This window comes from Trachypithecus francoisi, unplaced genomic scaffold (assembly GCF_009764315.1).
Source record: "Trachypithecus francoisi isolate TF-2019V2 unplaced genomic scaffold, Tfra_2.0 Contig00196, whole genome shotgun sequence".
Classification (NCBI taxonomy): Eukaryota; Metazoa; Chordata; class Mammalia; order Primates; family Cercopithecidae; genus Trachypithecus; species Trachypithecus francoisi.
In genome coordinates, this window is record NW_022680504.1 from 238,379 (window position 1) to 261,580 (window position 23,202).

General features: G+C 60.4%; 2 protein-coding genes across 5 annotated transcripts in view; both read left to right on the forward strand.

The window, feature by feature from the left end:
• The window catches only part of CABIN1 (calcineurin binding protein 1), a 167,750-nt gene extending 161,791 nt beyond the window's left edge, over positions 1–5,959 (forward strand). Inside the window, 4 exon segments of the mRNA XM_033199874.1 lie at positions 3,442–3,513; positions 3,516–3,602; positions 4,821–5,134; positions 5,373–5,959. Coding sequence (XP_033055765.1) covers positions 3,442–3,513; positions 3,516–3,602; positions 4,821–5,134; positions 5,373–5,516 — 617 coding nt within the window. The 3' untranslated portion in view covers positions 5,517–5,959.
• Positions 5,960–7,765: 1,806 nt separating this feature from the next.
• Positions 7,766–16,532, forward strand: SUSD2 (sushi domain containing 2). Of its 4 annotated transcripts, XM_033200240.1 has the most exons (15): positions 7,768–9,103; positions 10,549–10,759; positions 10,987–11,138; positions 11,636–11,803; positions 12,269–12,443; positions 12,581–12,782; positions 12,973–13,058; positions 13,148–13,416; positions 13,501–13,644; positions 13,742–13,900; positions 14,689–14,937; positions 15,056–15,328; positions 15,445–15,621; positions 15,710–15,812; positions 15,897–16,532. In XM_033200240.1, the coding sequence occupies exons 1-15, from the start codon at positions 9,028–9,030 to the stop codon at positions 15,919–15,921; spliced, it is 2,469 nt and encodes an 822-aa protein (XP_033056131.1). In that variant the 5' UTR covers positions 7,768–9,027; the 3' UTR covers positions 15,922–16,532. The 4 variants fall into 4 exon arrangements, with proteins under 4 accessions (XP_033055972.1, XP_033056131.1, XP_033055895.1 ...); XM_033200081.1 differs by lacking the exon at positions 15,710–15,812 and having other exon boundaries at positions 7,766–9,103; XM_033200159.1 differs by lacking the exon at positions 7,768–9,103 and having other exon boundaries at positions 10,015–10,759.
• Positions 16,533–23,202: the final 6,670 nt, after the last annotated feature.

Here is a 23,202-nt window from a genome sequence, read left to right on the forward strand (position 1 = left end):
CCAAGCTGATCTTAAACTCCTGGGCTCAGGAGATCTACTCGCCTCAGCCTCCCAAAGTGCTGGGATTACAGGTGTGAACCATCATGCCCCGCCTGGTGATGGTGATTTCAAGGTGTGGGGGTGACGGGAGCCCAGTGCCGTAATCAGTTGGTCAGTGTCGGTAGCTGACTCACTCCCATGAAGACCCAGCTCCTGTCCCTCTGTCTCGGGCTGTCTTGCCTTATACCCGTCTCATGCTCTCATCTTGTAATTTTTGACGGTCAGGAATTTACAATGGCTTAGTGGGGTGGAGTTGGCTCAGGATCTCCCACGTGGTTGCAGTCAAGCTATCATCAGTGCATCTGAGCTCCCTTGGGGTGTTGGCAGCCTCAGGTCCTCATTGGTTATTGGCCAGAGGCCTCGGCTCCTCCCATGGGCCTGTCTATAAACAGCTGAGTGTCCCTGTGTCATGGTGACTGGTTCTCCCCAGAGCCATTGACCCCACCGAGAGAACAGAGAGGAAGCCTCGGTGTCTTTTAAACCTAATCTCAGGAGCTACTGAGATCACTGTAGGCCACACACACCTCCCCGGGGTATGGGAGGGCCCGGTGGATGCCAGGGCCGGGGGTAGCAGGGTAGCGGGCTGGAGGCTGCCTGCTTTCCCTCTGCCTGCCTGTCCCACCCCCAAGCAGGCCAAAGCTGTAATTCACGTCCTTCTCTCCTCTAACAGTTAGATCTAAGAAAGAGGATCTGTTTCCTAGCGTACCTTCTTCAGCCTGGAGAGTTGATCCTTTTCTATTCCCATTCCCAAAACCAAATTAAATGGCCTTTTGCCAGGATGAAACTCTTGAATGACACTGGGGGCAGGGAGCAGCCCTCAGCTGAGAATGTGCCAGTGTAGGCCTGGCCTCTTCCTAATGGCCGGTGCTCGGCATTCCCTGAGCAGCCCCGCTCCGCTTCCATACCTGCCCGCCTCAGGGCTGCCGCAGATCCGCAAGCAGAGGGCGTGTGGCTATTCATGTTGGAGTGGGCGTCCCCCAAGGGTCCTCAGAGCTTTCTGGGGTGGTAGCACAGCCAAGCTGAAACAGGCATGTCCCCCCAGAGCCCATCCCACCACCTCTAGAAAGGGGGAAGCACCAGGAACAAGCTGGCCTCAGCAGGGCCCAGGCCCCCCACGCATACTACAACCGGCTCCTGCAGAGGACAGCAGGTTCTGCCTGCAGAGGCGCCCACCGATTTGAGAGTGTCCAGGCCTGGAGCCACAGCTGGGCTGGGGATGAGGCTGGGAGCCAGGGCTGAGCAATGGCTGAGCCACTTGGGAGGGCAGATTTGAGGATGAATTCTCTAAGGACGCTGTGCTCAACGTGTGAGGGAGCCAGGAGAGCAGGTGTAGCGGGGACTGTGGTGGGTGCTGTTCCCAGGTTGGGCAGCCCTGTCTCCATGGGGAGGGTGGCCGCGGAGGCAGGCAGGCAAGGTGCTCTCAGGTGCGCCTGGTCCCTAGGGAAGAGCTCACCCATCTGCCCAGGCTGTGCTGACCAGGCCGTGACCCCATGCAGCATTTGCACCCAGAGAGCTCGGGGTCAGTCAGGGCTCTTGTGTCCCCAGAGGGACCCTGGCACTGCCTGTCCAGGCATCTCTCTCCTCTGGGCATGTGCTTATCTCCTTTGCCATGTGCTTGCCCACCACAGCCCAGGATCTGGTTCCATGAACAGCTGCTAGAACATCGCCTGGCCTTAGAGGAGGAAGACCCCTGTCTCTGAGGCAGTTAGGCCATCTAGGGTGAGGGGAGTGGAGCAAGGCGGGAGGGTGGAATAGGGGTTCCCAAATCAAGACTCAAGTAAGGGCACCACCCCTGAGCATGGTGAAGGGGGCTGGAATGCTGGCCTCATGCAGGTCCCTAGAGGCCAGGGGGAGACAGAGCCAGGCCCAGGAGCCTCCTGGGATATAGGGCCTGGGAGACAGCCAGCCCAGACCTGGCACCTGGCTCATGGGTCTGCGCTGAGGAGCAGGGAGAGTTACCCCAGTGGCACAGGATTTTGGCCTGGCCACCTGCTTCCCACAGAGAACTTAAGTTGTGGGGTAGCTGGGGGAGCTCCAGACAGCCGTTTTCTGCAAGATGGACCCCCAAGTAGGCCCCTCCCCTAAGCCCCCCCACCATAGTGCTCCTCACAAGGCAGCCAGGTAGTCTGGGGAGGGAGGGTGCCTGCCCCTGCCTCCTCCTGCAGAATGCCACAGCAAGAAAGCCAGGTGCCTGCCCTTCCACCCCCACTGAGGGGTGTGTCCAGCCAGGCTGTCGGCCTGTGGAAGGGCCACAGGACTGAGAGAAGGCCTGCTTGGTGGGTGTCTATCCAGCCCTGGTGAGCCCTGACCTGCCTGCAGGAGGTAGGGGAGTGGCTGGGAGCTTGGCAGGAGGAGCCTTCTGAGGAACTCATCCTTGCCAGATATTGTTTCAGGGGCTGGACCTAGGAATGACAGTGAGCATAGGAGGGAGTGGCCCAAGGGGGTGGAGGCCTGAGACAAGGCCTCAGCCAGCCTGGGGCAGGAGCCTCAGGCAGAGCAGCCTGATGGGCATGGCCATGGCTCCTGAGGCCTCTGCCTAGCCCAGCAGTCTCCTGCTGGCCCCACCTTTGTACTGGGAGCTGTCACTCCTGCTGACCAAGGAGGGGAGCTGGCACCCCCTGCTGGAGAGGACAGAGGGCTTCCTGGCAGAGGAGTGGGATGGGGAGGCGGGGGCGGGCTGGAAAGGCAGTGGTTGATGAACAGTGTGGTGGGAGAGTCCAGGCCTGAGTGAGAAGACGGGGAGCAGCAAGGGAAGTGAGGGCCGTGTGGAGGGTGGGGGCAGGGCGTGGAGGCCTGGGAACTGGGGAGCGATGCTGAGTAACCGCCTGGCCAGCAGCCGTATGGACAGCATTTGCCTCTTAGGCCCATCCTGGCCTTGACACAACTGAGCCCAATTCCTGGCCCCTGCCTCAGGCCAGGAAAGCTGTGGCTGGCTGGACAGGAGCCACAGTGCCAGCGTCCACTTTGGTCTTAGTTGGGTTGTTTGGGTTTCAGTCCTGATCTTGTTTCTGAATGCTGCTTATGTGAGCTGGAGGGAGAGTGGACACCACCCCGCATCCCTTCTCACTGCCTTGTGATGGGATCTTAGAGAGGCTGGGCCTCGAAGACTCAGGTGTGGCCCCACTGGGTCAGGTGTACAGCCCTCTTGGGGGCGGGGAGCCCTCTGGGGGTGGGGAGCCAGCCCCCACCAGTGTCCTCTTGGGTGGTGAGTGATTTCTTGGCAGCACCAACCCGGGCTGCCCTGTGGAGGGGAGAGACACCTCAACCAGGACCCCAGCATCGGCCATGCTCCCCTGCCCAGTGTCCCAGGCCACAGCCTGGGCCCATGGGACCTGGCACAGATGCATAGGAGCCTGTGGGGTGGATGAATCCATTACCCGCAGTGAGCCCATGTCCCCACAGAGGAAGAAGAGCTGGCGAGAGTGGCAGAGGGCACGGGCTTCCCACCCCAGGAGTCACGGCGCAGTCCACAAGTGGGGCCCCCACAAGTTCCCCAGCAGAGCCACACTGCTGGCCAGCAGAGGCTGCCCCAGGGACAGGCGCCGAGCCCACCTGCAGCCAGGGTAAGGCGAGTTGGGAGCAGCCCAGCACCAGCCCGCAGGAGGCTGCCTCACAACTGGCAGCCAGGGTGGGTTTCCTGGCCTGGCCTTGGAGGGCAGGGCCTGGGGATGCCCCGTGGAATGAGATGGGGAGGAAATGGGGGTAGTGCAGGCCGGACAGGGGAGCCAAGGGAGAGGCCCAGGCTGAAGAGTTTGGCTCATGGCCCATTGTGTCAGGGGCTGGGTAAAGAGGGACACCAGAGGCTTATTCTGTCCCTGGCATCACAGAAGGGTACTAGCGAGGCCAGGCAGCCTGCTTGGGCACACTGCAAAACCCAGGCTGAGCCCAGAGTGAGGAAAGAGGGGCAGTCATGGACAGGGAGGAGCATGGTCCCCATGACAGACACTTGAGGGACATCAGCAGCAGGCAGAAGGGTGGACAGGTTGGGCTGGGCCAAGCAGGCATCCCTGTTGGCAACCACATCAGATTCTAGCCCCGGCCTCTATCTGGCCTGTTCCCACCAGCTGCTCCAACCAGGCAGGCCCCTTGGGGACTCCTCCTGGCGTGGGCCTCCCACAGACCACTCGGGATGGCAGGATCTGGCGCCAGCCCCTGGGGGCCAGGCATGGGCTCTGTGTAAACCCCATTCCTTTTAAAGCCATGGGGCTCAGAGGAATGTGGAGGCGAGCCAGGCCAGCCGGGTCCTCCCAGCTCATGCAGCTCCCTAGAGGCTGCCAGGCCTGCAACTGTCCCAGCCTTCAGGCTCTGGGCAAACTCAGCCCCTTGCTCCCCCTGGAGGATGAGGTGAAAGTGGAGGCCCTGGGGCCAGCCCAGTGACCATGCCTGGCTGAGTGACCAGCTCGGGGCTTCAGTGTCCTCCCTGGGGCCTAGACACCAATAGGACATGGATCCTAGGATGGTTGTGGGAATGTGACAGTTCATGCAAGCATGATGCCTGGAGGTCTTGCAGAACCCAGCAAGGCTCGGGGAGTCTCAGGCCCTGGGCTTTTTGAGTTCATGGTGTTACTGGGTGAGGTTCACAGTCCCAGCTCCCCACAGCCCAGGGCCAGAGTTGGGTCCCTGCAGGCTTGAGCCAAGTATCTGCCCAAGGTAGAAGCCTTGGAGCCTGCCAGCCGGCACAAACTACACAGCATAAAGACCCAGGACCGGTGGGGACGAAATAAAGTGCTCACTGTGTGATACAGCAGGCAGGAGGTGCTCTTGGTCCCTTTGTCTTCCAGAGGGGAAACTGAGGCCTGAGCCGAGAAGGGAAGGGGAGGCTCAGGAGGCTGCGAGTGAGACTCAGCCCCTGAGCTCTCCCCCAACAGCCGCCAGCTCCAAGGCCCCCAGCGGTGGGAGTGCCCAGCCACCAGAGGGCCACCCAGGCAAGGCAGAGCCCAGCCGGGCTAAGTCCCGCCCCCTGCCCAACATGCCAAAGCTGGTCATCCCCTCCGCCGCCACCAAGTTCCCCCCTGAGATCACCGTCACGCCACCCACCCCAACCCTGCTCTCCCCCAAAGGCAGCATCTCGGAGGAGACCAAGCAGAAGCTGAAGGTGACCTCAGGGACTGGGCCGGAGCCATGTGTGTGGGTGGGCGGCACAGGTTACAAGGGGACCTGGGGCGGGGGTGGGGGTGGCAGGAGGGCCTGGGGGTATAGATGAGGATGGCAGTGGGGCCTGGGGCAGGGGTAAGGGTGAATCGGGAGCCTGGGGCAAGGGGTGAAGGTGGCAGAGGGGTTTGGGGCAGAGCCCAACCATCCCTGACTAGTGCCCCGCTCGGCCCTCTCTGCAGTCAGCCATCCTTTCTGCCCAGTCTGCTGCCAACGTGAGGAAGGAAAGCCTGTGCCAGCCGGCCCTGGAGGTCCTGGAGACATCCAGCCAGGAGTCCTCGCTGGAGAGCGAGACAGACGAGGACGATGACTACATGGACATTTGAGGGGCCCCTGCAGCCCCACCACCACGCCCCAGGAGACCGGCCAGGCCTGGGATGCCCTGGAATGCCCCCTCAGCCTGGACCCTGGGCAGGGCCAGAGGCCCACATGGGATGCCACTCCCCGCACAGGCCCCAGGCCTGCCCAGTCCACCTCCTCATGGCATCCTCCCTGTACCCAGGTCAGGGCTGTGCACACCACGTGGGAGCCCAGAGGAGGAGGGGCCCACCTTAGCCATGTGAAGGTGGATTGGTCGCCATCTGCACGCCAGGCGGCATCCTTTTCTATGAAATGTTGACTTTGTAAATCTGCCCACACCCAGCTGGCCATGTCCACCCCTCGACGCCGGGATGAGCCGGCTGTGCCTGTGTCACAATGGAGGGGTCCTTTAGGGCCAGGCTCGCCCCTCACTTTTTTTGGTTGCTTTTCTAATAAAGATGGAACAGTTGTCTTTGCCTCTTTGCTCACTTCTAGGGGGCAATCCGGCAGAGTCTCGGGCGGAGGGTTGCTGTCCCCAGGGATTCTGGGCCTGGGCCTTTACTGCCATAGCCCATAGGGCAGGGCCCAGCCTCCCTCCTTCTCCAGCATCTCAGGGATCAGCCAGGCAACCAAAGCAGCGACTGGGGTGCCCAGTGGGGTAAGGAGAGTGCTGGTTTGGGGCTGGCCGGGCAGACACCTCCAGTGCAGCTGGAGCCGGGCCTCAAAGGGGTGTTAGGTGCATCCCCAGAACTCCCCCAGCTGTCGGTGGGTGGGAGGCTGTATGGTAGGAGGGCAGGCAGGACTGGGGCTGCTGAGAGGCTGGGAGGAGGGGCTTTCAGGGAGGGAAAGGGGGGATGGGGCCGGCAGGGAAGGCACTTAGTCCCAACACCGTCGCCCTAACAGGGCTGGTCAGAGAATAGCTGGGGGGCTCAGTGGAAAACATAAATACGAAGCCCCTTGTTCAAAAATGATTAAGGGTTTTTTTTCTTTTCTTTTTTTTCTTTTTTCTTTTTTCTTTTTTTTTTGAAGCAGTCTCACTCTGTCTCCCAGGCTGGAGTGCAGTGGCACGATCTCAGCTCACTAAACCTCCGCCTTCCGGGTTCAAGCGATTCTCCTGCCTCAGCCTCCCAAGTAGCTGAGACCACAGGCACACGCCACCACTCCCGGCAATTTTTGCATTTTTAGTAGAGATGGAGTTTCACCATATTGGCCAGGCTGGTCTCGAACTCCTGACCTCAAGAGATCCACCCACCTTGGCTTCCCAAACTGCTGAGATTACAGGCGTGAGCCACCATGCCTGATCAAAAATGATTAAGGATTTTAAGGCAGCCCCCACAGAGCATTAAACAAGTCCCCAAAGCTGGCCCTGCCCCTGAAGGCTCCAGGCCCATCTGTTTTGGGGATGCATAGGTTCCAGGGGCCCAAACCCACCCTTCACCACCCTCTTTCCCTCCCAGCACCACAGGGGCCCTCCTGGCCCCTGAGACCACCTATGGAGCAGGCTCTCTGTCCAGGATGGAGATGGGGACCCTCCTTACTGCCCTGTGCCTCTCATGGGCTGGACACGCCCACCACCCAGGAAGGAAGGCGTAAAGGGCTGGGCACCGCCCTTGTGGAACCAGAGGCTTGGCGGCCCTAGATGGTTCTGGCTGAACCTGCCTTCGGAGGGCTAAGATGAACCAGCTGGCCGCAGTTACTCAGCTGACGCCCCCTCCCTGCAGGGCCTGGGGTAAGGAGCTTCCCAGACTGCACACCTAGCCTCTACCACACTTCCATCATCTCCAGACATGTGCAGCAAGGGAAGAAACAGGAAGCAGCAGCTCTCCTTCTCCAGTTCCCAGGAACTGTCTCAGTCGACCCCCTAGCACCCTTCCCCGGAGGGGGAAGGTGTCTCCAGACACACACAGCAAGGGTGCCCAGGCCAGAAACAGGAAGGAGCAGCTCTTCGTCCTCCTGTTGCTGGGAACTATCTCAGCTGAGGCCCAGCACCCCTCTCCGGAGTCTCACCTACAGGAGGACGGACACCTCGGAGCCTCCTCGGTACCCAGTGCTGTAAGGAGCAACCTCAGCCCTGGACCTGGGATGAGTGCCCTCGCCAGCCTGGGATCAGGAGACAGGCTCTCCCTGGCTCAGCACCTGAGTGTCCACTCACAGGACACTCACCTGCAGAGGTGCCCTGAGCACCGTTGTGGGTTAAGGGACTTTCTCCCCTCTGGAAACAGTCCCTAAGAAGCTGAAGGTCTTGAGGGCCTCTCACCAAATGTCTTTGGGAGGTGGGAAGACATCAAATGCGGGTGTGGCTTCCCTGGAACAGCTGTGTGTGGGGACTCAGGAGCCAAGTCCCCCAGCGCACGCCTCTAACACCTTCAGTAGGGGCCACCTCTCTGGAGCCACAGGTGGCTGCCAACACCCTGTGGCTCCCAGCAGGCACCACCCAGGCAAGAGAGAGAACAGGCCGGGGAACAATGGACTGGCCTGGCCCCAAGTGCTGGGGCAGATCCCAGACCAGATGGCCTAAGCTCATGCCCTGGGGCCAGCTCTGACTCCCTACAAGTGTGGCAAGAGTCCCTTTTGGACACCTTGAGAAGCTGCAGCTGGGAGAGGACCACCCACCTGTCTGGACATCCAGCCCAGGTGGCAGGGCCCAAGTGACCAGTCCCAGGCCACAGCCCTTTCCGCCCACCCTGGCTGCAGGGGTTCCCAGAAGCCACCAAGGGCCTGGCTTGGCCTTGCCTGTCCACATCTGAGCTTCAGTTTCCTCATCTGCTCAAGAAGAGGAGGGAAACACTGATTAGATTATGCAAACTCTGAGTGGCAGGATTAGGTGTGGCTGGGAGAGCCAAGGCTCCCCAGTGTGGTGGCATCTCTGGAGCCCGGGGATGGGACCTGTCTCCCTTCTGGGCCCCCAGCTGGGTTTGGGTACCTCCTCTCCCCTCCCTCCTTCCTCCCTCCAGAGGGGTCCCCTGCAGAGCTGCCTCGGCCCCAGGGCTCAGCCTGTGTCTGACCCAAACAGCTTCCGCATCCCCTGGAGGATGAGTTGGGAGCACCTCCTTCCTGCAGGAAGATGAGGGCTAGAGATGGAGGTCAATGTCAGGGCCACAGAGGCTGGAATCCTGCCTGGAGCTTAAACAGCCCTGCCTTACCCACCCTGTGCATCCCATCCTCTGCTGCAGCCCCGCCTGGCACACCCTGCACACAGGGCGGGGCTGGGACCCGGGGTCTGAGCTTTGGCCTCTGGACATCCAGCTCATCGCCTGCCAAAGGCCCTACAGCTGGAGGCTCCAGCCTCCTCACCCTCCCACAGGGTCCCAGGGCCGACCCATGCCTGCGGGCCAGGAATGTGCTAACGGGGCAGGTTGGGCCTTGCTGGTCCAGGCAGGCACCTGTGGACTTTGAGAGGGGACCCGGCGAGGAGGGGCGGGGCGGGGCGGTGCCGCAGAGTGCACGGCGGGCGGGGCCAGGCCGGCTGGGAGTGAGCTTCTCTGGCCGCCTCGCCTCAGAGCCACTGCACTGCTGGCTGCAGACACAGACTGCACCATGAAGCCAACCCTCCTGCCCTGGGCCCTGCTGCTGCTGGCGACAGCCCCCGGCCCAGGCCCTGGACCCGCAGCAGGTATGCCTCCCTGCCCTTCTGTGCCCCCATCTGTCTGTCCATCTGGCTGCAGCCAGGCCTGGGCAGACGCCCCTCTGGGCTCAGCCTCTGTCCATCTGTCAGGCCATCTGTGGCTGTGCTAGGGGTGGTGGGAAGAAATTCTGAGGGTCCATGTGGTGGGACAGCCCATGGGGATGGGAGATCTGAGCCAGGCCCACCCTAAACCCGCTGGGAGCTAGGAGGGAGGCGGGGGAGACCAGCAGAGGCCTCAGCCTGCGTCCCCTTTCCTGACAGGGCGGGATCGCGGAGGGGGAGCCAGGATTGTAGGTCCTCATCAGGGTGGGGCTGAATCCGGGAAAGTCTAGGGGAAGCCCCGAACTCTAGAACCAGGACACTGGCTACAGGCCACCCCTCACCCCATTTCCCATTCGCCCTCCTGCCACTTATCTCACTTGCAAGCATCTCTCGGCCTCCTTCCCCGACCCCTGTGCGCCACCACATCCTTGGCCAGTACATATTTATTGTTGCTCTTAAGTGCCAGGCACTGCACTTAGTGGAGTGGGGCCAGCGGGGTGGCTCCAGCCCAGGCCTGGCCCTCGACTGGCCTCTTTTGACGGGGGATGGGGAAGGGCCAGGGACATGCGATTCCGGCCTGGGTGCAGGTACTCGCCCCAGTCCCTCCCTGCAACCCTTCCTTTATGCCAGCCCCTGGAAATATGGCCCTGCCGCAGGTCTCATGGCCCATAGGAGATGCTTTGGGCCCGGCGCTCACAGCCCCTCACAGTGTGCACCCCCACTTCCCTTTCCCCACTGCTGGGACCCCTGCTTGAAATGTCCCTCCTCTCCCCCAAAAGGAGGGGAGCAGCCCTGGCCTTCTGCCCTGAGGGTAGAGCTCTCTTTGGGGTCTCAATTACAGTCCCTGGGAGAGCGAGAAGGGTCAAGTTCAGACCCTGCATCATTCCCTACCAGACCTCGAATGGGACTCTTGGCAGCCATGTCCCCCACCCCAGTCCAGGCAAGCAAGAGGGGTTCTGCAGGCTTCAGGCCCCTCAGAAGTCGCGCTGTCCACAGACACCGTGGGGAGCCAAGAGAGGTGGAGGGCTCCAGCTACCGTGGCCCTCTGAGGACCCCCACCTGTGGGATAGAGGACTTGGTGGCTGAAGTATAGTCATGCCCAGGGACTTCTCCTGACCCTGCAGGGCTGAGAGGATGCAGCCTTTTGCCTCTTCTCGCTGCATTCTGGCCCATCAGGGCAACAGCCAGATGGTCTGTGCTAAGATTCATCCCATCCCCACGGGCCCTGTGCCTTTCTACCGTGTCCATGTGGTGGCCAGTGCAGCTCCCGGCCAGCGTTCTCCTGGGATGCTGCTGTCCAATGGGCTGTGGGAGGAACAGAGACAGGCCTTGCACATGGGGCAGCCAGTCCAGCACCCGCCGGCCCAGGCCCTCAGCATCCTCTCCTCCAGATGCCCAAGACAGCTGCTCCATGCGCTGTGGCGCCCTGGACGGGCCGTGTTCCTGCCACCCGACGTGCTCCGGCCTTGGCACCTGCTGCTTAGATTTTCGGGACTTCTGCCTGGAGATCTTGCCCTACTCAGGCTCCATGATGGGCGGCAAGGACTTTGTGGTGCGGCACTTCAAGATGTCCAGCCCCACAGACACCAGTGTGATCTGCAGGTTGGGAAGCCCAGGAGGCCGGGCACCAGGGCCCCACACCCCTATCCCCGTGCGTGCTGAGGGCTCAGACCCACTGGCTGGCTGAGTGGAGCCCCTCGGACCCAGGACAGGCAGGAGGGCACAGGGACAGCTGGCTGGCTGGGTTCCCCAGGGAGGTCGGGGGCCCGGACTGTCGAGAGGCTCAGCCTGCCGTGGCCCAGCCCCTCCTACCACCACCATGCCTGTAGGTTTAAGGAGAGCATCCAGACCCTCGGCCATGTGGACTCCTCCGGGCAAGTGCACTGTGTGTCACCCCTGCTCTATGAGAGCGGCCGCGTCCCCTTCACCGTCTCACTGGACAACGGCCACTCCTTCCCTCGCGCGGGCACCTGGCTGGCTGGTGAGCCCTCAGCCTTCCTCCCTGCCCACAGCCTGCCCCCACGGGGACTTTCCCCAGCGCTAATCTATGCACACCAAGACTTGGCCCGCCCGTGCCCTGCCACTCTGGCTGAACCAGTCCCTTAGGAGGCCTGCCCGCCTGGGAGAGTTCCTTCAGCTCCTTTCCACTCCCTGGCATCCAGACAGCGATCCCAGCCCAGAGTGAGTGGGAGCTGCAGGGGTCCCTAGAGAGGTGGGCCGGTGCCTATCCACTGAGCTCCGCCACGCCAGGGCAGGGGAGAAGCCGCGTGGAGGCTAGATGTGTGGGCAGTGGAGGGAGTGCAGGCCCCTGCCTCTGCGGCCTCAGTGTCCTTTTCTGCCGTGAGGGCTGGAGAGACCATCACGCAGCTGCTGCCATGCATTGGCCCTGGGGGCTCCCACAGCCCTTGAAGCCTTAGGGCCTCCTCCCTGCACACTCTGGGCCCAGGCCCTCACTCACCCCTCACCTCCCCTGCCCAGTGCACCCCAACAAAGTGTCGATGATGGAAAAGAGCGAGTTGGTGAACGAGACGCGTTGGCAATACTATGGCACCGCCAACACCTCAGGCAACCTCAGCCTGACCTGGCACGTCGAGGCGCTGCCCACACAGACCGTCACCATCGAGCTGTGGGGCTATGAAGAGACAGGTAAGGCCAGCTGAGGGCTGGGGTGGCATCCAGAGCTTTGGGCCCCCAGAGGTGGCAGGAAGGGAGTTCCAGCTGTGTGGGGGCAGGAGGGGACTTTCCAGGTGGGGCTGAGGAGGGAAGGGGATTCCAGGCAGAGACTGGGGATTCGGATGGAGGGAAGTGCAGGCCAGGGGCGTCAGGCAGGTGGGAGGGGGCAGCTGCGTGGGGCCTGGCTCCCGGGGAGGAGGCTCATGCGGAACCCCCGCACGGCTGGCATGGCCCTGGGCCCGGCTTCCAGCAGGGACATGGATCCTGGAGTGTGGCAGGAGGTGGTGGTCACCCAAGCCAGGGTCCCTGCTAGAACAGCTCCTCCTAAGGGGACCACCTGGCAGTCCATCTACCCACCTGTCGGGCTGCTATAGGTGCCAAGGCCTGGGGCCAGGCCTCCAAGAAGCCCCAAGACTAACCAGGCCTCCTCTCCCTCAGGAATGCCCTACTCACAGGAGTGGACCGCAAAGTGGTCGTACCTGTACCCCCTGGCCACACACATCCCCAACTCCGGCTCTTTCACCTTCACCCCAAAACCTGCTCCTCTCAGCTACCAGAGATGGCGAGTGGGTGCACTTCGAATCATCGACAGCAAAAATTACGCGGGGCAGAAGTAAGAAGGCGTGGAGGCGCAGGTGATGGGCGGAGGGCCCGGCTGCCTGCGGCCCATTGTGCTTGCCTGGGCAGCCCGGGTCGGGGGTGCGGAGAGTAGGCAACCTGGCCCCAGCTCCAGCATCATTGTCTCCACAGGGACGTGCAGGCGCTCTGGACCAATGACCACGCGCTGGCCTGGCACCTGAGCGATGACTTCCGAGAGGACCCTGTGGCCTGGGCACGCACTCAGTGCCAGGCCTGGGAGGAGCTGGAGGATCAGCTGCCCAACTTCCTGGAGGAGCTGCCGGACTGCCCCTGCACCCTGACCCAGGCCCGGGCTGACTCCGGCCGCTTCTTCGTGAGCCTCCCATCAGGGCCCAGGAGAGGGGGTGAGGGGATCGCCTCCCCACTGAGGACAGCATCAGGGGAGGCAGACAGTGGTGTCCTGGAGAGTGGGGCGGGGGTCTCAGGGCCCCTGCAGGGTTGGCCTCGGGAAGGGGATGACAGAACTGGAGGCCACTGGGTGACGGCCACCTGCTGCTCTGCAGACGGACTACGGCTGTGACATGGAGCAGGGCAGCGTGTGCACCTATCACCCCGGGGCCGTGCACTGTGTGCGCTCTGTGCAGGCCAGGTGAGCCCCCAGGCTGGGGCCGGGGTGGGGACTGGGGACAGGGGTAGGCTCCCAACAGTGGCCTGGCCCTGACCCACTGGCTCCCGCAGCCCTCGGTACGGCTCGGGTCAGCAGTGCTGCTACACAGCAGATGGGACGCAGCTTCTGACGGCCGACTCCAGCAGTGGCAGCACTCCCGACCGTGGCCATGACTGGGGCGCACCCCCATTCCGCACGCCACCCCGAGTGCCCGGCATGTCTCACTGGCTCTACGATGTCCTCAGCTTCTATTACTGCTGCCTCTGGGCACCCGACTGCCCCCGCTACATGCAACGGCGGCCCTCCAGTGACTGCCGCAACTACCGGCCCCCGCGACTGGGTGGGTGCCATCCTGTGCCTCAGACCCTGGGAAAGATCGGGCTGGGCTGGGCTGTACCCACCTGACCCTCCACTCTCACCCCAGCCTCCGCCTTCGGAGACCCACACTTTGTGACCTTCGACGGCACCAACTTCACATTCAATGGGCGCGGAGAGTACGTGCTGCTGGAGGCAGTACTGACTGACCTGAGGGTGCAGGCGCGGGCCCAGCCCGGGAGGATGTCCAACGGTGAGGCCAGGGCTAGGGACTGCTCTGGGTGGCATGGAGTAGATCCAAGGTGGGAAGCTGGAGCCAAGTGGCGCCCATTCCACTCCCACCACCACAGGCACGCAGACCCGTGGCACGGGGCTGACCGCAGTGGCCATCCAGGAAGGCAACTCAGACGTGGTGGAGGTCAGGCTGGCCAACGGGACCAGAGGTCTGGAGGTGCTGCTGAACCAGGAGGTTCTGAGCTTCGCCGAGCAGAGCTGGATGGACCTGAAGGGTGAGTAGTTCAGCCACGTGAGGCTGCGGGCTGCCCTCACCTCCTCCCCATTCCTCCGGGGAGACTGAGGGGAAGCCCTGGGCCTTCACGCCTCTCCCAGCCCTGGCTAGAGGCCTGGGTGGTCCAACCTCAGGCCTTCACACCCACCGAGGTGCCCACATCGTACCCACCTGGTCAAAAGCCAAGAGGCCAGGACGGGGAGACATGTCCTCCCTGCGGAACATCCCGGGAGCCGTCTGGAGGGAACTCACCTGGTAACGTTCACTACTGGCCTGCACAGAGCCACTCTTGTGCTCCTGTCGCTCCCTCAGTCCTCAAAAGCCACTGCAAGGTCGCCAGTCCTGCACGGTTAAGGATGTCCCTGGCAAGTGGTAGCTCCAGCATCCGGACCCCTTGCCTTAGGGAACTGAGCGAATGAAATGATTGCTGGTTGGGATGGGTGGGGACCTGGGAGGGGCCTGTCAGCACTGAGGGTGCAAGGACCCTCGGGACGTGCCCAGGCAGGTGTGGCTGCTGCAGCCAAGGCCAGAGGGACCCACACGTGCATCTCAGCATGGGGGGTTCACCGCAGGGGCTGCACCTCAGGTGCCGCTGGGGGTTCCATCGCAAGCATGGAAGGGGTGGTGGAGGGTCATGGTCAGCAGAATTGGCCCTCTGGACGCCCTCCCTTCCCCTGCAGGGGTCCTCACCCACAGCCCCTGGGTGCCAACCACCCTGTCCTGGGGCTGCGGAAGGACAGAACATGGTGTCCGCAGCAGGTGACCCTGACCCGTCCCACTTGTGCCCAGGAATGTTCCTGTCGGTGGCTGCCGGGGACAGGGTCTCCATCATGCTGGCATCAGGGGCCGGCCTGGAGGTCAGCGTGCAGGGCCCGTTCCTGAGTGTGTCCGTCCTGCTGCCTGAGAAGTTCCTCACCCACACCCACGGCCTCCTTGGGACACTGAACAACGACCCCACCGACGACTTCACCCTGCGCAGTGGGCACGTCCTGCCCCTGGGCAGCAGTCCCCAGGAGCTGTTCCTGTTTGGGGCCGACTGTGGGTGACCGTGGAGTATATGGGGCAGATGGGGCGGGGACTGGGGGAAACACGGCACGGGCGGGGCTTGGGGACCAAGGGGAGCCACGCCAGCCCGGCCCCGGCGTGTATCTTTCAGGGGCCGTGCACAACGCGTCCTCCCTGCTCACCTACGACTCCTGGTTCCTGGTCCACAACTTCCTGTACCAACCCAAGCACGACCCCACCTTCGAGCCCCTCTTCGCCGGTGAGACCACCCTCAACCCCAGCCAGGCACAAGAGGCAACCAAACTATGTGGCGACGATCATTTCTGCAACTTCGATGTGGCGGCCACTGGGAGCCTGAGCACGGGCAATGCCACTCGGGTGGCCCACCAGCTGCACCAGCGTCGCATGCGGAGTCTGCAGCCAGGTGAGGGTGGGCGGGGGAGGTGGGCACCTTGTCCTGGGACAGGACCCTCCGGGGTGGCCAGATGTGTGGATGCATGGAAGCTCAGGCCTGTTGTCTGCACTCTGCCCCCATCCCAGTCGTGTCCTGTGGCTGGCTGGCCCCACCTCCCAATGGACAAAAGGAGGGCAACAGGTACCTGGCGGGTTCCACCATCTATTTCCACTGTGACAATGGCTACAGCCTGGCTGGGGCAGAGACCAGCACCTGCCAGGCTGATGGCACCTGGTCCTCACCCACCCCGGAGTGCCAGCCAGGTGAGGACACCCTGCTCATATACCTGCCTGCACCTGTCCCCACTCACCACCCCAGAGGGCCCCTCGCTGACACTCGCTCCCCCACCAGGACGCAGCTACGCGGTGCTGTTGGGCATCATCTTTGGGGGCCTCGCGGTGGTGGCGGCGGTTGCGCTTGTCTATGTGCTGCTGCGACACAGGAAGGGCAACATGTGAGAACCCCCAGCCCCTGTCCCGAGACCCCGGGGCAGCCGGTGGGACCGCCAAGCCTACTTCTAACTGCGTCTCTGCTGCAGGCACATCTGGGGGACACAGCCCTGATGGGAGCATCTCGTCTGTGAGCACCAGGCCAAGACTCCTGAGAACAGGCACCCCAGTCCTGCGACTCCCGCATCCCCAGGACCAGACACCTGCGACCCAGACACTTGATACCTGGGCCTTTAACCCCCTACTCTGTCATCTCAGACCCCAGGCAGGAGGCCCAGATTTCCAACACCCAAGCCCCCTGCTAGCAGCGCTCCGTGCTGTTTCCAAAATACTCATGGCTCTAATCCCCAGACCTGAAACTTCATACCCTGGGATTCTAATACCTGTGTCCTGAGCCCTTTCACGCCCACACCTGAGCCTCACATTCCAATACCTCACTCCCCAGAGCCTGACGCCGGGGCCCCTGACCGCTGATCTGTGGAGGCCTGCTCCCTGACCGTGCGGGCACCAGTGCAGTGCTGCCTTGATTCCTGGACCCTTGGGCCCAGCCTGGGACTCCGGATGGGGTGAGGACAGGCCCTAGAATCCCAGGGCAGACAGCAAGACCCCCAGCGGCAGAGACCTCCCTCGGGACTCCAGGCTTGTAATTTCGAACTCTTCTGGAAGGTCACTCAGGAACACCCTCCCTGCCTGTGCAAGGAGAAAACAAGCGCCTTGTTTCCTTCCCTGGTCTCCTGGTGTTCATGTGGCACCCTGGCTCCGGAGAGTTCCATGACCACCCCACGGGGTCACCACCAACTGTATCCAGAGTGAGGCGGGTCTGAGCCCTGCCTCCTTCTTCCACACGCCAGTTTCCGGGGATGCTCCCTCCCCAGGCTCTCTCTCCATGTGTGCAGTGGGATGGAGAACTGTGGCCGCCTCGTGGGGTGGGGAAGCCGCCAACACAGCACAGGGCTCACTTGGGTTGCTCAAGAGATGGAGAGGGACAGCCCTCCCCCAGCACAGGTGCCACCCCCTCACCACGCCCTGGCGCGCTCTGGCAAGCACTGCCCTGCAGCCTCAGCTCCTTGGCTGGGCGCAGTCACTGGCAGGGTCAGCTCCAAGTCCTCAGGAGACCAGCGCCCAGGCTCCTTAGCCCAGGAATGTCCAGAATCTGGGCACAGAGCCCAGGCCTCAGGCCACCATGGCCCACCTGAGCAGCTCCTCCTCTGCACTTCCTGTGGGGCCTAGCATGGAGGCACAGCCCCCGAGGCTGCTGGAGGATGACCAGGGCCCATCAACCTTTGTGGAGAGGGTCCTGAATGGGGGCTCAGGCAGGGTAGCATTGGTCAGATTTGCCCCTTAGATCTCAGAGAAAGTGCTGGAGAGGGTGAGGCTGGAGGTTGGGAGCTGGGTGGAGAACACCGGATGGGGAGTTGAGCAGCCTCAGTGTGGCCTGCAGCGCTGGGAGTGGCCACATGGGGGCAGCAGAGTGTAGGAACAGCGAGTCTGGGTGGCGGGAGGTTGGGAGGGCAGTCAGCCCTGCCCTGCAGTTGGATCAACAGGGTTGGTCACAACCTCGGCCAAGGTCCGCGCACAGCCCACCCCTCTGCCTGCCCTTACCTGGGTCATCCCCCCATCTCAAGAGTGTTGAAGAGGTTGCACAGGTCGCCCCAGGTCATTCAGCAGGCACTGACCATAGGGTGGGAGTCCAGGCCTCTCACCTACTCAGCCTTGCCCTTGGCGAATGGGAGAGCTGGGGAGGCAGAGGCAGGTCTCATCTGAGGCCTTCCTGAAGGGGGAGAATGTGCATGATGGGGCACGTGTGCGGGAACAGAGCTGAGAGGGTTTCAGGGCAGGGTGGCAGGAGGCTAACAGAGGGGAATGGGGTCTGGCTTCCTGTCTTTCTAGACCTCACTCTGTTGTTTCCCCATTCCCCCGGTTTGCACCTCCAGGCATGGTGGGGCTGAGGGCCAGCCGCTTGGCCAGCTGGGCAGGCAGTTTCCTCCCTACAGATGAGGTAAGGCAGGGCTCCCCTCCCACTGTCTGAATCCCCAGCGCACCCTGTGCCATGCCAGGCCTGGGCCAGCCACGTGTCAGTGGGTGAGAGGTCAGTTTCCTGGTCAAGGCCTAGACATGAGAGAGCGGGCACAGGTTTACAGGGGGCCCAAGAGGGTCAGGGGCAGCTTGGCAGCTCATCAGGTCCACCAGAGGGTGTCCCAGACAAGGGCAGCCCCCGAACTGAAGTCACGAAACACGTTGGATTCTCAGAGCTCTGATTGGTTGGACAGGGTGTTCCGGGTAGAGGAACAGTCTATGCAAAGGCTCAGAGGAAGTGCAGTGGTATCTGCGGAATGGCAGGGGTGGGGACCAGCCAAGGCCTCCCCTGCCAGGCCAAGGCATTTAGACTTCATCCTAAGAGCAAAGTGTGGCCTTCCTCAGGCTCCCCCACCCCCACCAGTTTCCCTCCAGGATGGGCCCTTGGTCTGCCCCCACACCTCCCCTTTCCAGCAGGAGAAAGGGTGCCCTGTCTGTGGCCCCTCAGACATCAGACATTCCCAGTGCCAGGGGCAGGCCAGGCTGGGAAGCCCCACCACCTGCCAGGGGCTTTTCCTGGGGCCTGAAAGAGACAAAGGCAGGGCCTGTGCAAAGGCGGAAGGCCTGGAGCCGGTGCAGACTCTCTAGAGACATCAAAGGCGGTGACCTCTGCCTCAGGGAGGTGGTCTCCCAAACAGCAGCCCAGGGCTTGCAGGACGGGCAGCCATGGGAGCTTGCGGGTGGTCCACGGTGGGGTTGAAATGACAGAGTATCAGAGTCACCCAGTGGCCTGTACCGTCGTGGTGGTACCAATCAGAGTGGGGCAGACGGTAATCCAGGGCTTTGGAAACACAGGTGATGAGAGAGCTGGCGGGTCAAACAGGAGCCGATGAGGTCCCTGCAGGATCCCAAGACCCACCTTGGACAGAAGGGCAAAGGGAGGAAGGAGTGTGCTATGGGAACCAGGTCCAGGTCCCCGTGGGTGTCACACAGGCCTGTGGGCCGAGGGGAGTCACAGAGGTGACAGCCCAACTGCGGGTCCCCCGTTGGCTAGAGCAGGGAAGCCCCACTTCTCTGTGCCCCCTGCCCTCCAGCCTCCCACTAGGTCTCTTGTTGGCTGAGCACAGTGGGTGCGGCTGACCTGGGGGCCAGGATCTGACTCAGTACAGTCCAGTACAGGTACAGCTGGGGAGCGAGGGACCCCCTCTGCCACGCTGGTTCCTTCTGCAAGCTCCAGGGTGGCCGAGTACCTGCTGTGGGCCAGACCTTTGCTAGGCCCACCAGGATCCCCCTGTCCTCAGGGTCCAATGCTGCCAAGGAGGAGGGAGGGGTCGGTGCAGCGCATTGTAGGAGTGGGAAGTCAGGGAGGCATCCTGGAGGAGTCTGGCTTCCCACAGGCCCCCCTCCAGGCTTTCACCAGCTCCCTTTGTTGCAAGGATGTAAGGATGACTGACTTTGGAAGCCATGCCAGCCAAGTCCTTGCTGACGTGATCTCCCACTACTGCTGTTGCAGGACCAGGAATAAATTTCTTTTGTGATTAAGTCTTAATACGTTTCAGGGACCATTTCTTTAAGCAGTTGGTAGGTGCTGAGAAGGCAAAGAAACTTTTGATGACATCAGTTAGTCTGTATGACATCTCACTCTGTCACCCAGGCTGGAGTGCAGTGGTGCGATCATAGCTCATGGCCGCCTCAATCTCCCAGGCTCAGGTGATCCTCCTGCCTCAGCCTCACAAGTAGCTGGGACCACAGGCACGCCCAGGCTGGTCTTGAACTCCTGGAGTCAAGCAATCCTCCTGCCTCGGCCTCCCAAAATGCTGGGGTTACAGGTGTGATCCACTCCACCTGGCCAAAAAGAAACTTTTTATCTGAGGAATGAGCACCCCCTTTAATTATCAGTCCCAGAGAGGCATTAAAATGTGACAGGGTGTCACAGCAGTCGCACCTCACTCCCACTTTGATGCCACTTGCTAGGTGGGTTCTAGACTAATCGATGTCAAGTAGCCATAAAATGCCATATGCTGGACACCATAATGTAGGGGCCAAAGGAAAACTTCCCCTTCACCCTCTGAAGGTTCAAGGAAAAATCAGCTCACAAAAGGCAGATTAATTGGAAAACAAGGCATGCAAATTTATTAGCGTGCACTGGGGAGAATCATAGAGTCATTGCCGAATATCCCAATGGGATAAAGATGCTTATATACCCCGCTTCTTATGGGAAAGGGAGATGGGAATCTCTCCTTTGATACTCAGCTGCAGCCAGACTCCTGCAGGAAGCCCCCCTGACCTCCCACTCCTACAACGCACTACCCTGGCCACTCCCTCCTCCTCGGCAGCACTGGACGCTGAGGGGAGGGGTCTCCTGATGGCCCACAGCAGGCACTTGATCACCCTGGGCTGGCAGGAGATGGGAGTGAGGATGATTTCAGGAGGACAGTACATGATTTGGGCTGGGGAGGATTTTTTTTTTTTTTCTTTTTTTGAGACAGAGTCTCCCTCTGTCACCCAGGCTAGAGTGCAGTGCCGCAATCTCGGCTTGCTGCAACGTTCACCTCCCGGGTTCAAGCGATTTTCCTGCTTCAGTCTCCCAAGTAGCTGGGACCACAGGCACCTACCACCACGCCCAGCTAATTTTTGTATTTTTCGTAGAGATGGGGTTTCACCATGTTGGCCAGGTTGATCTTGAACTCTTGACCTCAGATGATCCATGCGCCTTGGCCTCCCAAAGTGCTGGGATTACAGACATGAGCCTCTGCCCTTGGCCTGGGTGGGGAGGATTTAATGGGTTTACAGAACATACAATGGGCCAGGCCAGGTGGCTCATGCCTGTAATCCCAGCACTTCGGGAGGCTGAGGCAGGTAGATTATGAGATCAAGAGATAAGAGACCATCCTGGCCAATATGGTGAAACCACATCTGTGAAAATACAAAAATTAGCCGGGCGTGGTGGTGTACGCCTGTAATCCCAGCTGCTCAGGAGGCTGAGGCAGAAGAATCACTTGAACCTGGGAGGCAGAGGTTGCAGTGAGCCGGATTGTACCACTACACTCCAGCCTGGCGACAGAGCAAAACTCTGTCTCAAAAAATAAAATAAAATAAAACAAACAAACAAAAAAACATACAGCGCCCTGGGACAAAGTGTGTTGGGCCTGAAGAGTAAGCAATAGATTGTGACAAGTCTGTCCAGGTGTGTTGACAGATTTCAGTCTTTCTTCCTGTGACAGGAGTTCAGTTAAGGAAGACTCACAGGAGGGGCCAGAGCTCATCGTTTTCTTCTTTGGCAGGTCCAGACTTCAGGCAGATAAGGAACTTGAGAGAACAACTTCATCCTGAGCTCTGGCTGACAGATTGAGACCGAGGCGGGGAGAGGTCAGAGACACCTTGTGGCTTCTTCTTCAGTTCAGTGCCATATTTTGGGGTATCAGTTTCTGAGCCCCAGCAATAATTCATACTCTATAGTTCAGCAGTAACCAGCCAGGCAAGGAGCAGTGGCTCACATCTGTAATCCTAGCACTTTGGGAGGCCAAGGCAGGAGGATCGCTTGAGGCCAGGAGTTCAAGACCAGTCTGGGCAACATAGTGGAGGCTACCTACACACACACACACACACACAGACACACACACTTAGCCATAGCAGCGTGCACCTGTAGTACCAGCTACTCGGGAGACTAAGACAAGAGGATCATTTGAGCTCTGGAGGTTGGGACTGCAGTAAGCTGTGATGGCACCACTGCACTCCAGCCCAGGCAACAGAGCAAGAGCATATCTCTAAAAAAAAAAAAAAAAAAAAAAAGTATAGCCCATCACTAACCCATGTTATTGAAACTGACTTTGCAAAAGTATAACTGAGGAAATTATGACAGTGAAAGAAATCAGAGGTGACCAACTCCATCTTGCTTCTAACTTTTAAGCTGTCCTTCTTCATTCCTGGGTGTAGGCTGAACTAACTTTGGGAAGGAACTCAGTTCATGGTTTGACCCTGAAACAAAAGTGTTAACAGCCCTTTCCCGAAAAGACCCCCTTCTTGCCTGGGGACCAGTCCGCCTTTGCAGGACTAACAAGTTAGCTACAAGATTAAAAATTACAGTTTAGGGGTCATGCCACCTCTGGCTCCAAGAGTCTGAACCTCCCCAAATTACTCCTGGGGATAACATCGCTATTATAAAACTTAAAATTAGAGCTTGAGATATTTGGCAGACCCTGCACTCGATGGATCAGCTGACACCACCCAGATCGGTAATGTTGCTCAACCAGTTCTGCCATTGCAGCCAGGAACAGAAGACAGCAAAAAAAAAAAAAAAACCTCACTGCGGGCTGGGCATGGCGGCTCACGCCTGTAATCCCAGCACTTTGGGAGACCAAGGCAGGCAGATCACCTGAGGTCGGGAGTTCGAGACCAGCCTGACCAACATGGAGAAACCTCGTCTCTACTAAAAACACAAAAATTAGCTGGGCATGGTGGCGCATGCCTGTAATCCCAGCTACTCAGGAGGCGTGGCAGGAGAATCACTTGAACCCAGGAGGCAGAGGTTGCGGTAAGCCGAGATTGCACCATTGCACTCTAGCTTGCACAAGAGCGAAACTCCGTCTCAAAAAAAAAAAGAAAAAAGAATAAAAGGCCGGACGCGGTGGCTCAAGCCTGTAATCCCAGCACTTTGGGAGGCCGAGACGGGCGGATCACGAGGTCAGGAGATCGAGACCATCCTGGCTAACACGATGAAACCTTGTCTCTACTAAAAATACAAAAACTAGCCGGGCGAGGTGGCGGGCGCCTGTAGTCCCAGCTACTCAGGAGGCTGAAGCAGGAGAATGGCGTAAATCAGGGAGGGGGAGCTTGCAGTGAGCTGAGATCTGGCCACTGCACTCCAGCCCAGGCGACAGAGTGAGACTCTGCCTCAAAAAAAAAAAAAAAAAAGAAAAAGAAAAAGAAAAACTAACTTCAACCCCCTGTGATTCCACCTCCAACGTGACCAATCAGCACTCCCCACTTCCCAAGCCCCTACCCACCAAATTCCAAATTATCTTTAAAAACTCTGATCCCCTTGGTCGGGCGCGGTGGCTCATGCCAGTAATACCAACACTTTGGGAGATTGAGGCAGGTGGATCACTTGAGGTCAGGAGTTCAAGATCAGCCTGGCCAACACAGCGAAATCCCGTCTCTGCTAAAAGGGCAAAACTTAGCCAGGTGTGGTGGTGCACACCCATAGGCCCAGCTGCTCAGGAGGCTGAGGCACAAGAATCACTTGAACCCAGGAGGTGGAGGCTGCAGTGAGCGTCTCAAAAAAACAAAAGGCAAAAACAAAAAACCGTGGTCCCTGAATCCTTGGGGAGACTGATCTGAGTGATAGTAAAACTCCACTCAAACCTGCATGAATTACTC